The sequence below is a fragment of the Lissotriton vulgaris genome, chromosome 3_1 (assembly GCF_964263255.1).
Source record: "Lissotriton vulgaris chromosome 3_1, aLisVul1.2, whole genome shotgun sequence".
Taxonomy (NCBI): Eukaryota; Metazoa; Chordata; class Amphibia; order Caudata; family Salamandridae; genus Lissotriton; species Lissotriton vulgaris.
This window is the reverse complement of record NC_141689.1, coordinates 38,764,509-38,782,334: the sequence shown is the minus strand read 5'-3', so window position 1 is coordinate 38,782,334 and position 17,826 is coordinate 38,764,509. Positions and strand designations below refer to the sequence as shown.

At 50.1% G+C, this 17,826-nt stretch overlaps 1 protein-coding gene across 6 annotated transcripts in view; it reads left to right on the top strand.

The window, feature by feature from the left end:
- The window catches only part of LOC147725885 (long-chain-fatty-acid--CoA ligase ACSBG2-like), a 405,988-nt gene extending 388,499 nt beyond the window's left edge, over positions 1-17,489 (top strand). For all 6 annotated transcript variants that reach the window (XM_086960029.1, XM_086960027.1, XM_086960030.1 and 3 more), the window contains one exon: positions 17,114-17,489. In XM_086960029.1, the coding sequence (XP_086816155.1) occupies positions 17,114-17,259 (146 nt within the window). In that variant the 3' untranslated portion in view covers positions 17,260-17,489. The remainder of the gene's footprint in view (positions 1-17,113) is intronic.
- The last annotated feature ends 337 nt before the right edge of the window (positions 17,490-17,826 follow it).

Genomic DNA, 17,826 nt, shown 5'->3' with positions numbered 1-17,826 from the left:
ACAAGTCAACGCTGTCTCCTCGTCGTGCTTCAACATCCTACGCATGATACGCAAGATCTTCCGGTGGATCCCCACCGAGACCAGGAAGACGGTCACCCAGGCTCTCGTCACCAGCCGACTAGACTACGGCAACTCCCTCTACGCCGGAATCACTGCCAAACTCCAGAAGAGACTCCAGCGGATCCAGAACGCCTCAGCAAGACTCATCCTGGACATCCCCCGTCGCAACCACATCTCCGGACACCTGCGAGACCTGCACTGGCTCCCGGTCAACAAGAGAATCACCTTCCGTCTCCTCACCCACGCACACAAAGCCCTGCACAACCAAGGACAAGGATACCTCAACAGCCGCCTCAACTTCTACGCTCCCAAACGCCAGCTTTCATCGACCGGCCACGCCCTAGCCGCCGTCCCCCGCATCCGAAGAGCTACCACAGGGTGAAGGTCCTTCTCCTACCTCACCGCCAAGACCTGGAACTCCCTCCCGACCCACCTCCGCCTGACCCAGGGCCACCTCGCCTTCAGGAAGCAGCTCAAGACCTGGCTGTTCGAGCAGTAGCGGACCCCCCTCCCCAAGCGCCTTGAGACCCTCCGGGTGAGTAGCGCGCTATACAAATGCTTTGATTGATTGATTGATTGATTGTAAATCGCTTATTCTCCCCGTGCCTAACAAAAATTAATGTGTCCTCATGTGTTAGGGTTTGTGCACAGCAAAAAGCATGTCCCCTCTCATTGCACTAGTGGTCTCTGTAATAGCTCTCTTTAAACATACTACTGAAAGCCTTTCTTGTTATCTCAGCCCTCCCTAAGACTTCTGTGTATGTTGCTCAATGTATTCACAAGTTTCGACATTGCTGTCTTGTTTGGACATTGGACCTTGCTTTTACCAATGGTTATTTACAAAACATTGGACCTTGCTTTTACCAAGGCTTATTTAGAACACTCCTCCCTAGGCCATGTGTTACTTCAACTCATTAGCATAATAACTGAAGCTCTGCACACCTGCTTGTGAGAAGCACACCCAGCTCTTTGAACCACACCCAGCTCTTCGAACCACACCCAGCCCTGTCTATAAAAGGCATCCCCTGAGCCTCACCCAGTGCTTGTGCTCGTCTACCTCCCACTTACCTGAGAACAGATCCTTCGGCGCTGGCACTCCTGCTCTCTCCAGACCTTCATTGACTTCAACCGGCACAGCTTCTGGGTCTTCCTTCTTCTGGTTTCTGGCTACTTCTTGCCTCAGCCCCTCTTCTGTCCACTGCAATCGACCTGCAAAAGAGAAAGAGGTCAAGGTTTGACTGATCAGTATCCCTATGCATCAAGTGCAAAACTTTTTATTACCTGAAAGAACTTTATCGGCGATTTCTGGATTCATGTAAAGACAATTTGGAACAAGATATCCCCCACAAACTTTGTGGTTCAAACACTTTGTTACAAGAATACTTTGTGGAACTTTGGGAAATAAACAATGTTTAACATGGAACTTTTTTAAGAATCGAACAGAGGAAACCATTGACAGCAAGGCAAACAGTAAATCAAGGACTTGCACAAATTACCTGCTGTATTTTGATGTAAAAGTGCAGTATTTGTTTTATAAAAAGTCTGGAAATGTGGGAAAAGTGAGTTTGCTATTAAGAATTTAGGCTTTAGTTATATTAAGGTGAATGTTAGATGTTGGTAATTCTGATAATGATATTCGTTTGATTTTACAGAAGTTTTACAGTAATAGAAAGCACATCCCAGAACAGTAACACATTCCAAACCTGGAAGCTTGAGACCAGGAGCCAAAAGGTACTTTTAGAAGAGAATTTCTAATAAGATTAAGGTTTAGTCAGGAACACATTTAGGGCTAGGTTGCACTTATCTGTTCTTTGTTTATGTTTCATTAGGCACCAGTTTCTAGAGAAGTCAGAGAGGGCCGCAGATTTTAGAAGCTCTTCTACAGTGGAAACGCAAGAATGGTGTTGTCTCTCTTTTTTTTGTTTTATCCACTTCCCCCCTTCCCTTGAGCTTCTGGTTTTTAGTGCACTGTTTTAAAACTAGTGTGCTGGAACAAGCAGTTTCAGGGTGGGGTCGGACTGTCTTCAACCTTCATCAGAACTGAACAGAAACTCAGGTGAGCTGGGCTTTGACATCATGTAACGTAACTGGCGCGATGTAAAGCGCTTTGATACCAGATACCTTCGGGTCAAGTTCGTGCTATATAAAACTCAGTAAAATAACAGAAAAAAACCCCGGAAGGAAATAGCAGAAGGGAAGGGACTGAGAAGGTAATCACTCATCAGTTGGATGAGGATGGTGAGTGCGAAGAATGTGGAGTTGAAGGCAGATGCAAGAAGGCATTAACTGAATGGACGGCTGCAAGGCGGCAGGAGCTAAAGGACAGAGCCAAGAAGACAGGGGATGGAGCGGTCTTGAATGTATTGTATTGTTATATGTATAGAGGGCCTACTACCCCTATGTGGAGCTCTGAAGCGCTTTCCTACATGAGTAGCAAGATACAGTATGCATAAGGTGTGTGGTTGGAAGGGCATTGTATTAGTTTTGAATGTTATGCTATGTTAGAAGTGTTCCCATTCCATGTTCTGCATGAGGACCACTGGCTGGGGTGCATGCAGCTTATTCTGCAATAGGATGCAGGGATTAGCAATGGCTTAAGAGGTGAGCGATGTGCACACTCTTTTGTTTTTCATCTCTGCAGGTTCCTTTATGGTATATATTTTTTTCATAATCCCACCTTGGTGATTACTGCACGGAGTCATCCATTCTGAAAATACTATGCATAGTGTTTAAAGTTAATGGTCCTGAGTAGGCATATATTAAACAGTACACAGGAGTGATGCAACAGTGTGAGAGTAGGGTAATAGGAGTGACTGCAGGGTGAGTGAGGTGACCATATGTAAGTGCAGAGTTGGACGAAAGAATGCATGGTTAGTGATGGGCTTATTTGAGTGAGATTGCAGATTGAGCAGAGAGGGGGACAGGAGAGTGAAGTGTGACATGAGTGCAGGGTGAGTAGTGTGCTTTTGTGACTTCAGGATGAGGTATAGGGTAAACAGAGCATGTGCATTGCGAGTGCAGAGTGAGGACTGTGAGTGCAGGGTGAGCGGGTGAATAGTGTGAGTGTGCTTTACATAAGAACCAGTTGCAAAACATAAGGATTTAGGATTACATGCGTTACATAAAAGATACAAACAAAAAAAATTGCAAATGTAGAAGATGTAAAGTAACACAAGGAAGAGATACAAATGGATATGCTCTAAGAGTCACGTTACACCATCCCCAGATTCAGAAATGGGCAGTTTTGGGGGCAGAGAACTCGAACGATATTTTAAGATGTTACATTACTCAAACACTGAGGTCAAAGTAAAGTATTAAATGACTGCACCACTACTTTTCAAGAGGACCAGGAGTCTGGTACACCTATATTCAACCCAAATAATAGCTAACAAGGGACAGTAGGACTAACAAGGGTAAGCAAAGGCAGGGCTTCAAGTCCACTGTAAGTTCGTGATAAGCCCCGGTATATCCCACCACCCTGCTCGACAACCTCGCCAACCTCGGACTCAAGCAGCTGGTGACCACCCCCACCCACCTCGCCGGACACACACTCGACGCCGTCTTCTCATCCAGCAAAGACATCACCTTCAGCCACGCCACAGGACTCCACTGGACGGACCACAGCTGCGTCCACTTCACCTTCAGAAGAACGACGATCCACCACCACCAGCAACAGGTCACCCGCAGAAACTGGAGCAAGATCACAGTCGACCAGCTCGCCGCTTCCCTAAGCCAGCACCCTCCCGCCAGCTCAGCGAACCTCAGCCAGGCCGCCGACAACCTCATGAAGTGGATCAGCAACTGCGCGGACGAACTCGCCTCACTGAAGACCCCGCCCAGCAGACCCGGCAGCAAGAAGGCCCCATGGTTCACCGACGAACTCAAGAGCTCCAAAAAGAACTGCTGAGCCCTCGAGAAAGCCTGGAGAAGGGAGCCAACACCGGACAACATGACCACCCTCAAGCTTGCCACCCGGAAGCACCACCAGCTGATCCGCGACACCAAGAAAACTGCATTCAAGGACCGACTGGACAACAACGCACACAAAGCAAGGAATTCTTCAACATCGTGAAAGAGCTCTCCAACCCCAACGCCGGAAACAACGACATCACCCCATCGCAAGAACTCTGCAACTCCCTCGCCTCCTACTTCCACAACAAGATCGCGGACATACACAACAGCTTCAACACCCAACCAACGAACGCCATGTCCGACACGACCGAACCACCGCCCCCCACCACCACCCTCCGCGCCTGGACTCCGATCAGCACCGAAGACACCGTCCGCATGATGAACTCCATCCACTCCGGATCTCCGACCGACCCCTGCCCTCACCACGTCTTCAACAAGGCCGACGCTGTCATCGCACCCCACCTGCGGGACATTATCAACACCTCCTTCACCACCGCCACCTTCCCTGAGAGCTGGAAGCACGCCGAACTCAGCGCTCTACTCAAGAAACCAACAGCGGACCCCACCGAACTCAAGAATTACCGCCCCATCTCGCTGCTCCCGTTTCCGGCCAAAGTCATTGAGAAGACCGTCAACAAGCAACTGGCCGCCTTCCTCGAGACGAACGGATCCCTCGACCCCTCACAGTCTGGCTTCCGAGCCAACCACAGCACCGAGACCGCCCTCATCGCTGCCACCGATGACATCCGAACCCTGATGGACAACGGAGAAACAGCGGCCCTCATCCTCCTAGACCTCTCCGCGGCCTTCGACACCGTCTGCCACCGCACCCTAGTACAGCGCCTCTACAACGTCGGAATCCAGGAGAAGGCACTCGAATGGATCATCTCCTTCCTCGACGGAAGAACCCAGAGAGTCCGCCTACCACCGTACAAATCAAAGGCCACCGAAGTCATCTGCGGCGTACCCCAAGGATCCTCGCTGAGCCCAACCTTCTTCAACGTCTACATGAGCCCCCTCGCGGCCATCGCACGCCAACACAACCTGAACATCATCTCCTACGCCGACGAAACCCAGCTGATCCTCTCCCTTACCAACGACCCCGCCGCCGCCAGAGCCAACCTTCACGAAGGAATGAAAGAGGTAGCCAAGTGGATGTCGACCAGCCGCCTGAAGCTGAACTCGGACAAGACGGAAGTCCTCATCCTGGGATCCTCGCCCTCCGCCTGGGACGACTCCTGGTGGCCCCCCGCCCTGGGAACCGCACCCAAACCGACAGACCACGCGCGCAACCTGGGCTTCATCCTGGACTCCTCCCTCTCCATGACCAAGCAAGTCAACGCCGTCTCCTCGTCGTGCTTCAACATCCTGCGCATGCTACGGAAAATCTTCCGGTGGATCCCCACCGAGACCAGGAAGACTGTCACCCAGGCCCTCGTCACCAGTCGACTGGACTATGGCAACGCCCTCTACGCCGGAACCACCACCAAGCTCCAGAAGAGACTCCAACGGATCCAGAACGCCTCAGCCAGACTCATCCTCGACATCCCACGACACAGCCACATCTCCGGACACCTAAGAGACCTGCACTGGCTCCCGGTCAACAAGAGAATCATCTTCCGTCTCCTTACCCACGCACACAAAGCTCTCCACGATCAAGGCCCGAGCTACCTCAACAACCGCATCAACTTCTACGCTCCCAAACGACACCTCCGATCAGCCAGTCACGCCCTCGCCGCCGTCCCCCGCATCCGAAGAGCGACTACAGGAGGAAGGTCCTTCTCCTACCTGGCCGCCAAGACCTGGAACTCCCTCCCGACCGACCTGCGCCTGACCCAAGACCACCTCGCCTTCAGGAAGAAGCTCAAGACCTGGCTGTTCGGGCAGTAGCAGCACCCCCCTCCCCCTAGCGCCTTGAGACCCTCCGGGTAAGTAGAGCGCTCTATAAATGTCTATGATTGATTGATTGATTGATCTTTTGTAACAAGATAGCTTTTTTTGTCTGGTGAAGATTAAAAAATGAATTCTTATAACAATACCAATGAAAGATGATGTTATGTATGCAGAGGAGGCAAGTGTTTTAAAACTAGTAAGCTTCAAACTAATCAGGCAAATGCTTAATCCCTGAGACCGTTACCATATTTGTGGATAAGGAAAACCTGCCATTGGAAAATCTGTAGTAAACTTAGCCTTCTTAGAATTAATATTGCAGTAATCAGAAACTAAATACTAATAATTATTGAACTTACTGTTCAATTCTGTTCTTAACTGCTGAGGTTGACAGCAAATGGTGGAAATGCCCCATTGGAAATATAGGGATGTACCAGTACTGTCCTACAAAACATATGCAACCTAGCTGTGAAGTCCCGGATCTGGCTCATAAAACATCACCAGCCTTGATTCGAAGTTCGGCTTCTGTCCCATTTAAAGTACAGCAGATTTGCTGAAAGGTTTTGGTACTGCCTCATAATACATTACAGCCCCAGGGCGAAACTTTGTCGTGGACCCATTGAAAGTATTGTAAATCTGGTGAAAATTAACAGCACTGCCTGTTAAAGGTATGACAGACCTACGGAGAAGTGTTGCCAGTTTTCCATGGCTATACACATAACCTACTTAAGACTTTAAACATTCCCTGCCCCCTTTACTTCTGTGCCAACAAGCTGCAGCTCCCTTTTCATATCACAGTGTCACAAAACTGTATAAACATGCAGCTCAATTCATACTGAGCATGCAAAATAGATCTCTATAACTAAAAGTGTTTCTCTGGCAGTCATTTACATGAACTGTAAGCCTTTTTCAGCAAATAATGTAGTACTACTTTAAGTTCCATTTTTACTTACTCTTATGGTACCTGTAAGGCACACACACCATTTTCTGCCCTGTGCTTTTGGACTATCGAATGGGCCGAACTGCTGTTGCCTATGATATTTAGTCTAGATTGTCTCCATCTATCATAACTGCTTATCCACCTGCACACTCTGGCTTTAACTTTATTATTAGTATTCAGCAGGAAGGTCATTGCTTTGAAAACATATTTACATTTCTTTTAACCTTTTCTTTACTGGCTATTGTGCTTTAAGCAACAACCAGTGAGGTGAAGACTCCACCCCACCCCTCTCAGCAGTAAAGCCTGCTGTACACACAGAACAATCTGTTCGTGTTTGGTTCCGGAGCCTTCTTGTACCACTAGCAGTGACAGCCCAATCATGATGAGATGATGTGATGATCGAGCAGTAGCCCGTGTGTGTCCCATGTGTGCCTCTCTCGGACTCTACAAGTTTGTTGCATTTACCTATAGTAAGCGAAGGATTTGAGTATCCATTTGTACCCTTGTACCCTCCTTTGGCTATATACTTCACTGATCTCCCTCACAATTTGCATCACAAGATATTGGAAAGCGAGAGATGGACGCTATGCAACAGTGACAGAGACCCTCTGCAATGGTGTCAAACCCATGTCACACCTCAACTTCTTTGAACTGCAGTCTAAAGCCACTATCTATATCGTCTCCCAGCACCTCGATTTATGACCAAGTTATCCTGGTGCCCTAAATACATATATTAATGATATCGACTGACTCCACTGTCTTCCCAACTTTTTGGGTTTGGTGAGAGTACCGTTAAATCACTGAGCTCACCCAGGCCTGTTCATGTCCTGTACTCCAGTCTGGTGAATTATGAGATGGCCACAGAGCTGTATCTTTATGAGTTTGGTTTTGCGTGCACACGCCACCCATATTCTATAGGTATTGCATGTTACATTAGGTGCCATGTGCGCCCATATTTCCATGATGAAAGCTGCTCTCTGTACTACAATCACTACATCAAAGGTATACAAGTGTGGAAAATAATCCCAAGGTTTCATGTCCATTGCCCACACGGCTTTTAGAATATTTGTAAAAATGTGATGCCAAAACCCCCCCGCCGACCCCCACCCCCCAGGATTGGTCCACCGCTAATAAATGACCCCCACTAATGTCATTGGCAGCCACAGTCTGTGTGGATGCGCACCAGTACCCCATCTCCTGCCTACTAGGCTGGGGACAGGGTCGGTCAGACGGCAGACGCAGACTCTGACTCACTCACTCACGGTACTCACCTGACAATGAGAGTTGGGCTGGGCCTGGACTGCAGCAGCTCAGAGTTAGGCGCGAGCGGTGTGGGCAGCTGCAGAAGGCAGGGGCCGGCTGAGGGCAACGCAAGCCAAGCCAGCAGGTTGGGGCCGGGTAATTTAAATTATGGCTAATAAAGGCCCCGCCGGACCCGTGACGGACAGTCCTGACCTGGTAGGAGCGTGGCTTATTTGTCTTCTCTTACGCGCAACCCTGATGCTTGCCACACCTTACTCTAATGCGCATCCTGGTGAGCTCATTGCGCATGTGTTGTCACGAGTCGCGACAAATGTAATCAGGGCATTGGTCACCAGCCCTGCCCCCGTCCCCCACTCTGTATAGCGCGCATACGTGTCCCGGAGGAACCTGGAGGAGTAAAAAAGTGTGTGCCACGCCCGCGCGCACCCACCCTGTCCCGCCACCATTTATATAAGCATGCTCACACCATTATAAGTGAGTGCCCCACGGGGCCCTGCCGGGGCCCCTGCACCATTTCTAGGACTCTCAGGGGCCCCGGCTGGGGCCCGCGCACCAGTCCTCAACAAGAGCCTCAGGGCCCCACACCATTATAAGTGCCTCACAGGCCCCGGCCGGGGCCCACACCATTTCTAGGACTCTCAGGGGCCCCGGCCGGGGCCCGTACACCAGTCCTCAAGATCCTCAGGGCCCCGGCACATTATAAGTGCCTCGAGGGCCACGGCCGGGGCCCGCACCACTTCTAGGAGGACTCTCAGCGGCCCCACCCGGGGCCCGCGCACCAGTTCTCAAGAGCCTCGGGGCCCCGGCCAGGGCCCACACCATTATAAGTGCTGCAGCCTCACGGGCCCCGGACGGGGGCCCGCACCATTTCTAGGACTCACAGGGGCCCCGTACGAGGCCCGCGCATCATTTTGTCAGAGCCTGGTTTGTGAGGTACCACACACGACCATTTAATTTATTAAAGAGGCCTGGGCGTGCCGTGCGCAGTGCGCACAGCGCACCATAATCCTTAAATCACTGATGTATTTGTGAGTCAAGTGAGGCCCCCGGTGGGGCCCCCTGCAGCATGGGCCCCCCACAAAATGGGGGCTGCGGGGGCCTGTGTTATGCCCCTGCTTCTAGTTATACTTATGTTAAGAAACTAAAACTTGTGGTCTAAAGTTACTTTATGGCATGAGTATAACTATAACTGGAGAATTTTTATTGTTTTGCGTGGGCAAATGTCAACCTAACTATAACAGCCAGTAATAGTTTTTTAAGTGAATTTTGGTGTTTTAACGTAAAGTAATGCATAATTATGTAAATTAATACAACCACTGCTGTGCACGGCCTTCAGCCATGGGTGGGAGGGGTGACCTGGGCAACTCTCCCACATGCACCCAACGTTATCCCTTTCATCATGCTGAGCAGGGGTATGGTGTGTGAGTTTGTAAGGGTTTTATTATGTATACAATTGGGCTTCTACCTACGGATCCGCAGAGGATCTGCTGGCCATATTATCAGGAAAGGGCGATACATTATCGCCGCTTTTATCTGCATGAAACTGCAGCTAAAGCAGCAATTATGGGCTTGATAATATGCCCTTGTGAATTCCCATAGAAGCCCAGGTTCTGGTGTTTACCTCACTGCCGGATGTCCCAGCGTGGCCACAGTCCTGCCGCAGGTATATCTGCCCGTGAGCTGCCTCTGTTGCTGTGGCTTGCACACTTGTCTCTTGGCACTACACGCCTTACGCTTGCACATCTCCTGTCTAGGTGTGCACATTTCCTGTCTGGGTGTGCACATCTCCTGGCCAACGAGGTGCCTGTGAGGAGCGGGCGCCATCAGAAAGCAGCACCCTGCAAGTGGTGCACACACAAGCCCTGTGGTGCGCACGTGACAAGGCAGTGAAATCCCTGCGAGGAGCGTGCGTCATGAAAAGAGCCGGCCTCCGGGTTTCTGTTTCCCACCCACAGTGCAATACCGCCCGTGAGTCTCACTGGAAGGAGGCAGCAGCGGGCAAGGGTGGATACTGACAAGAGCAAGAGCGGAGGGCCGGCTGAAAGTTAGCACTGGAGGAGCCTGGTAGAAGAGGAAAGGACCAACGCTTGAGGAACATGCTTGTGCTCCCGGGTGGCCAGGAAGCCAGCGGGGGCTCCTGCTTGGTGCTGGGTGTGCTGCCTCTGCACGGCCTGCTGCCTGACACCCTAGGTGAGTCCACCATGGTCTCGTGACATTGGGGGTGCAGTAGGAGTAGTGCCGCTGGGACAGGCAAGACCTAAATAGGTTGCATTTGGGTGTTTATGAAGTGGGGAGGTTGGGCAAGTCGGGCATAGCAAAGAGGTGGCGGGGAGGGAGAGGGTCTCACCACAACTATGCCAATAGCACGTCACACTTTGGCTTCAGTGCCAGAAGGCGCTGTTTATATTGTATTTGCTTATTAAAACGAAATAATAAAAAATAAAGCAGTATCACAAGCCCACCCTGTTAAAGCACCCTTCAATTTCTCGTGTGCTTGTTACTGAACGCAGTATTTAAAGCGCACCAAGTGCCAGGCGCCAGCTGTACATCTTTAACAATGAAACTGAAACTTAATTAACGGTAACAGAACAGCTCTCAGTGGATGCTAGCGCGTGTTCATGCGCGCATCCACATTTCCAGTCAGGCCTGCAGCCTGAGCGTGCCCATCTCCTGTCTCCCTTGAGTGGAAAGTCAGCGACAATAGTTCTCGCTGGCATAAGCACTTTCGCGCTGTGTCGCCAGGTGAGACCTAATGAGACTAAAAGAGAAAAAAGGACACTCAATCTTTTGTGTATCAGAATAACCAAAAGATAAAGCATCCTTTTCGAAAAAAGTGGTATGAACTCCGAAAGCTGATATGCATTAAAGATTTGTGGGCGGGTTTAAATCCCTCTCGTCTCCCTATGGAAAGTGACTTGCTTGGAAAAACTGTTATATTATACATTGCGCTGCTACCGCTCACGCAGATTATACCAGTTTCACAGAACAGCGCGTAACAGTTGCTGCAATTGCTCTCCTGGGATTCGCCTGCCAGTCCTTGGGGACTTCCACGCGGTGCTGGGGAGGGGGCAGGCACCGACAATGTGCCTTGATGCCCCCTCTCTCTCTCTCGTTCACTCTGCAGCTGCCGGCCCTGCGGGGCTCTGCTCTTCAACGTGGGAACCCCGCCAGCAGCACCCTTCTGGCGGCTTCCCCCAGATGTCTTCACCCTGTCCTCCTTCAGCTTGGGCCCTCACAAGGGCCGGCGGCGGTCGCTGGGGAGGGGGTGCACAGCTTTGCTTGCTCAAGGGCTGCGGGGCTCTCCAATGCACATGGGAGCCCTGTCTGCGGCAGCGCCTCAACAGACTTCACCTGGGCCCCCTCCTGGGACCCGGCACTTCCATGCGGCCTCCGCGAGGCTGCAGACGTCCTCGCGTGCTCTGGGCCAGCGCGGGGTAGGCTCCCGCCTGGCTGCTCGGCTAACCCGGGGCTCCCTCACCGCCACGGGATGTTAAATGTTAAATGTTGTATACTTGTAAAGCACACAGCTGCCCCAGCAAAGGGGCGTCCCGGCGCTGTATACCACTGGGGAACCCATCCTGGCTTTCCCTGTGAGATGGTCCCACCTGGGCATCTCCAAGGTGAAGACAAGCATCCCCGGCGCTGATGGGGCTGTTGGTAGAGATTAAGCAAGCTATTGCCCAGAGTTGCTGAGTGGGACCCATGGTCGGAGTAGGCACCGAGGCGAGAATTATCGAGTCCGCTGACCATGGCTCAAGACCCTGCCGCGTCAGGAATCGAACCCTGGTCCCGGGCCGACCTCTGCTTCCGGGTCTGCCGCCTCTAACCAGTGAGCCACACCACTCCACAGGTGTTGCGGGAGCCCTGCAACACCTCCTTCCGGCTTCTTCCTGCTTCTGCCACTGCAGGGTTTGAATTCCTCTGAGCAGTCTCACCGGCGCCAATCCCAGCGGGGCTCCCCTTACGTCACGGGGAATCCCGCACGGGACTCCGGGGCCTCCCGGGCCGCTGCAGTGATCTTGGGCAGCTCTGCAGTGTGGGGTAGGCTCCCACTGCAGTTCACAACAGGCCGTTCCCTCGGTACAACTAGGCGTGGCAGTGAATTACCTAATGGCTGCAACTATGCGTGGTGGGCGCCCGCTGGGTTAATTGAGCGCTTCAACGCGGGGTATGCTCCCGCTAGTTCTAAATCAGCACAGGCACCGCCATTACACCGGGTAGGCTCCCGTTAAATCCATATCAAAACCACGGGGTAGGCTCCCGCTGGTTTCCAAGTATGCAGGCAGTCTCCACACTCGGGGTGGGCACCCGCGATGGCAGCAATGACGCAGTGTAGGCTCCCGCAGCGCTTCTAAATTGAACAGTTCTTCTTGGTGCATTGCAGGCGCTCGCAGGGATCAGCTCCTCACCTCCGGCGCTTGTGATATAGCACTGCACTCACCAGGCACTAGTCAGCAGGCCAGATGGGGACAGTTGTAGTGCTTAGTACCTCCTTTTGGGCACAGTTAAAGGTGCTCCTTGGCTGACAGGGGCCAGGTAGCAGAGCAGCAGGCACTACTGTGCAAGGTCAGCAGTCAGTGGGCACTCATCAGGACAGGGCGGTAGACTTTAAAAACCATCCTCCACTGTAGTATGGCACTCCTACTGTACAGCAGCCTTGACTTCTGTAGTGGAGCTTTAACTAGCCCTGTGGACAGCAGAGGGGTTTCAGTTGGGTGGAGGTCCAGCACACAGGCCCAAGTGGCGGTACCACCTGGCAGCAGGTCCCCTCACGTTCATGTCCCTGCTCTGTCTGAGCACATGGTGGCACAGCCCCCTACTTATACACCCCTGACCCCACCTACCAGACAGTGTCAAAAGCTTCTAAAAGCGTCTGGGGAACTGGTTCTAACTGGCTTAGGGGGAGGAGTAGAGAACCCTGGGTGCCTGGCTTTCCCTCCAAAAGCTGAGATGGCTGGGGACCGAAAATCTAGACTGCTAACCCACCACAGTCAGGAGGCACAACACACAGCCATGGCATCCATTTTCAAAGTGACATTTAACCAGGGTGCATTCTTGCAATGGGGGGATTAACAAGTGCGCACACCATTGCATTACATTTACTAGGGCATCCCAAACCACACATGACCTATACATTGTTCTACCCTGGGGGAAGACATCCTAAAATAGGGGGGTGAAACGCGAAACATTTTGGGAAAATGGTCCAAGTCCAAAAATGACTTAATAATTTCTGAACAATAATTCAAGACCACAAACAGAAACACATCAAAAATATTGTAGAACCACTGCTTTCCTAATCCCTGTTGGTAACATGTTGCTGTTGGACTTGGCCCTCTTGGCAGGGTCATCCCTGAACTTTTTGCCTTCCTCCAATATTCTCTCTGTCCTGTTTTTGTTGGTTTAATAACTCTGGGCACTTTACCACCGCTGACCAGTGCTAAAGTGCATATGATCTCCCTGTGCAAAATGTATATGTGATTGATTTCCATGATTGGTTCATTGGATTTACTGTCAGTCCCCAGTAAAGTGCACCAGGAGTGCCAGGGCTTGTAAATGCCAATGCTGCTAGTGGGCCTGCAGCGCGGGTTGCGCCACCCACAGAAGCAGCCTTTTAAAATGTGTCTAGGGTCTGCCATTGCAGAACCTGCATGCAGTCTGGTACTGTCATGCTTGCTGGGCAAGTGCACACACTTGCCAGCCTCTAATCCTTCCCTTAACTTCATATTAGTCAACCCCATGGTAGGCCCTAGGGCAGGGTGCATTGTAAGTGTGAAGTAGGACAAGCCCTGATGTTTGTGGCATGTCCTAATAGCGAATTATAGCCAAATTTGCTTTTCACTATTGTAAGGCTACCTGTTCTTTTAGGCCAAGATGGGCTGCTGGAATTATTACACCCTATAATCCCAGCAGGCTCAGGGAACATGGTAGAAAGTCAAGTTTAGTATGCCTGAACTCAGAGTAATAAAATACATCTTTTAGTAAAGTTAGCATTTGCTTGCCTAACCATTTCAGCCCGCCTCTGCTAGGATGTGTATCTGCTGTCTGGGTTGTGTGAGTGACAGGGCTGGGAGATGACAGGTGGTGAATGCAAGGATTACACCTTGGTGGGAGGTGGGAGTGCCTCTGGACTCTGAATAGGGCTGTGCTCTGCCACGACAATGCTGGCTACGCCCCCTGGGGAGTGACTGATGACTCAGCCGACACCTGGCCCAGGGAGAAGCAATGTCAACAAGGTACTCCTGGCTGCCCCTGTCCACACAATGCTGGCTCCACCTCCTGTGGAGCGTCTGATGTGCCTGCCCCTCACACTGAAAGAAGAAACCAGAGTACACCCAGCAAAGTGCTCAGAGACTGAAAGAAGTAATGCAGAGGCCCCCCTGGCCTGCAAGAACAAAGAAAACGCTGTATAAAAGTAGGAGCCCTGCTTCTTGTAAATCAGAATCCTGTTTCCCACAAAGAACCTCTGCCCAACTACAAGGAGAAGAAGACGCTGGAAGGACTGGTCTTCTGATTGCCTTGCTGAGGAAGGAGAGGAAAGGACTTGCTGAAAAGACTTTCCAGACTTGTGCTGAAACTTTCTCCAAGGGCTTGACTGAGCTTGCCCCCTGACCTGAGCCATAGGATCATCTGGTTGAACCTGCTCTCTGCTCGTCTGCCGGTAATTGTGAGGGTTTCTGCCCCCGCCGGAGCCGTGACCTTGGTGCCCCCCAGCCCCTCCTCGAGGCCGTGACCAAACTGTGTTTCCCCGTCCCCGCCGAGGGAGAGCCCCGCTCCGCCGAGCCGCTCTCCCCCCGCTGAGGGAAATCGCTGTGTCACCTGCCACTGGAGACTCGTTGCCGTGACCTTGATGCCCCCCAGCCCCTCCTCGAGGCTGTGACCAAACTGTGTTTCCCCGTCCCCGCCGAGGGAGAGCCCGCTCCGCCGAGCCACTCCTCCCCCGCTGAGGGAAATCGCTGTGTCACCCCGCCATCGGAGGCTCGCTGGTGTGCCCCCCACGCTCCCACTTGAAATCCCCACCAGACCCTAAAGACCCAGAGGACAGACCCACCGAAGCCTCGCTCTGACCGGGAGCCGCTGTGTTCCTCGCCACTGCCTTCGCTGGGATCAACACCAAGAACCGAGTCACACTCCCCAGGCACGACTCGGCCTGAGAAGGGAACTGATATCCTAAGGTACGTCGCAGCACAAACAGGATCGAGTTAGAATCACCTGTGCGCCTTGTAACCTTAAAGAGAACTGTACCTTTGCCTTGAAAGAAACCATATGCTTTGACAAGTACGCCCCGTATTGCCTGAGTGCGCTGAGAACTGGGAGCTGTGCGCGGCGTATGACCTAAGTGATTCAGTACTGTACCCTTCGCAGCTATATAGACTGCGCATTGAACTGTGCGCTTCGTGAAAATAGAACTGTACGCTTCGCATTACCCATAAGCGTTAAATCAACTGCACGCTTTTAGAATTGTACGCCACGTACTGGACGTTCTGTTTTCATCCCGCCTGCAGATTCATTGTAAGGTCCGCTGAGTACTCATCTGAACTGTACGCTTCACATTAGGTGGACTGTGTGCATTGCAAGATACGCTGCGTACCCCTCTGAACAGTATGCTTCATTTCTTCCTTTCCAAGCTGTACGCCGCGTACGCCGCCTCACGCGAGATGCGTGAGGATTGTTAGGGCCTCGGTGTACGCGACTCACGCAAGATGCGTGAGACTTGGTAGGGTGCAGTGATTTCTCCCGTTTGAGATGCCCGGAAGCGCTACGAAGCGCCCAGAAGGCCTAAGACTGGCCTGAAGTTCCTAGAAACTGCCCAAGAAGTATTTTTAAAGGATTTCCAACCTTGCCAACAAAGACTCACCTTGTATTTGAACTGTAAATAAGATAAAATTATTTATTGGGTGGTCATGAATCTCCTGAGCCTTTTTAAAGGAAAGTTTCTCAATCTATCCACCAAGACATTTGAAATTGAGAAGAGCTCATGACTTAGTCATTACTAAAGAGTTAACTATGAATTATGGCCAGTGGGATGTTTCCATAATAGAGTGAACTGATCTCTCAGATGAAATCCTGAGCATTCCCCAAATGTTGCCCTATTGAAGAAGATTTAAAACACTGCTGTTTAGCCACAGTGACATCTTTTATATTATGCTATTTTTTTGTTTTTCCCTATGTTAACATTTGTTATTTTCAGTGTCATGAAGTTTGGGATTATGAGTGCCTCATAATTAAATACACAATAACAATGTATATCTCAAAGTTGTCTGCAAAAAATGGGTTTCTCTTTTTTTACCCCTGCAATTTGTGGAATAGGATCACCAAAACAGGTAACAAACAATACCTAGAGTACAGGATTAGATCAATGTAATGCAATGTAATGGAGACAAGATGATGTAGTGCTCCTGTAAACCTTTCTGAGAAAAGCCTAATACATTTTTCTCACTTTTCCTTCAATGTTTTTTTTAAAATTGTTTGATGATGCTACACCTTGTATTCTTGGTTGGCCCTACATTCACAATTGTGTTCTCTCTGTCACTTTTTGATTTATTAGCTTTGGACACTTCACTGCACTAAGCCCATGGTATAAAATGGAGAGACACAGATAATTTTAAGGAGTATCCAGCTGTGTGTGGCCCAGGACAAAATCTTATGAGAGATTAGGCAAAGGATGTCTAAAAGTCTTTGCTGACGCGCCCCACTCAGTCGGCCAGGAGGACCTATTGTAATGAGAAATGTGGGTAGAGATTAGCCTTAAATGGTGCCTCAGTAAAAATACACAGGGCAGTTATGAAGTATATGTTGGTATAATAATAATATGTTGTCCATATTTAGAACATTAATAGATGGTTATTGCCCAGTAGAGTACAAGTCACTTTAAGGACATTTGTTGCAAGGGAAGGAGCATTTACCAGAGTTTGAGATTTGCAGAATTGTAACAGAACAGTTAGAATATTATATTTAAGAGTTTTGAAAGATTGTACGTTTGCTTTAGATATACTTTGCTTTTCCTTTTCCTTCTTCTCTAACTTTCCTCATCTGTTCTCTCATATACAGGCCCTACCATGAAATTGAAGCGTCCTGTAATCTTAAAAAAGTATGAGAAGATCATTGATGAGTTCTACAAGGAGGGAAGATGCCCCCAGGGAAAGAAACAAAGACCTCTGGCCCAAAGAAGTAAAGGATTAAAAAGTAAGCTGTAAAGATCTACTGATTCCTGGGGAACCTGGATGCCAAAGGGACAGATGGTGAAGGATGGCACACTGTGTATGGATACGCAAGGAGATATCAAGCTAAGGTGTCTGGAATTCTTTTCTGGTGATCTAGAAGTTGGTAAAAATATATAGACGCGTTCCATTGACGTGCCTCTCAAGTCAATGATTGTAGTAATTTCCTGTGACTAGCTATGTAAATAAAGCTTGATTTTATTGTACGTCTGTGCGTGTAATTTGAGTAAGGTAGTGTGCACACAACAATGGAATATGTGCTTGAATCCCACAAATCAACACTTCTTCCAGTTTGAGCCTACAATTGAACTTCTGTCCTTGAACCGCTACTTACTTCTAGTGCATATTTCTGTTTATGGTTACTTCCAGATTCCTCTTCTTCCTAAGACACCTTCAAATCTTTGCAGTGCCTTCTCTATAAGGTCTATGTATTATTATTGGGTCCACATTTGGCTAAATTATCATTCATTAATTCATATACGGGACTAATCAGAGTTACCATTTGGGAAGCTAAGGTGAAGTGAAAAGAAAAATGAAAGTCTG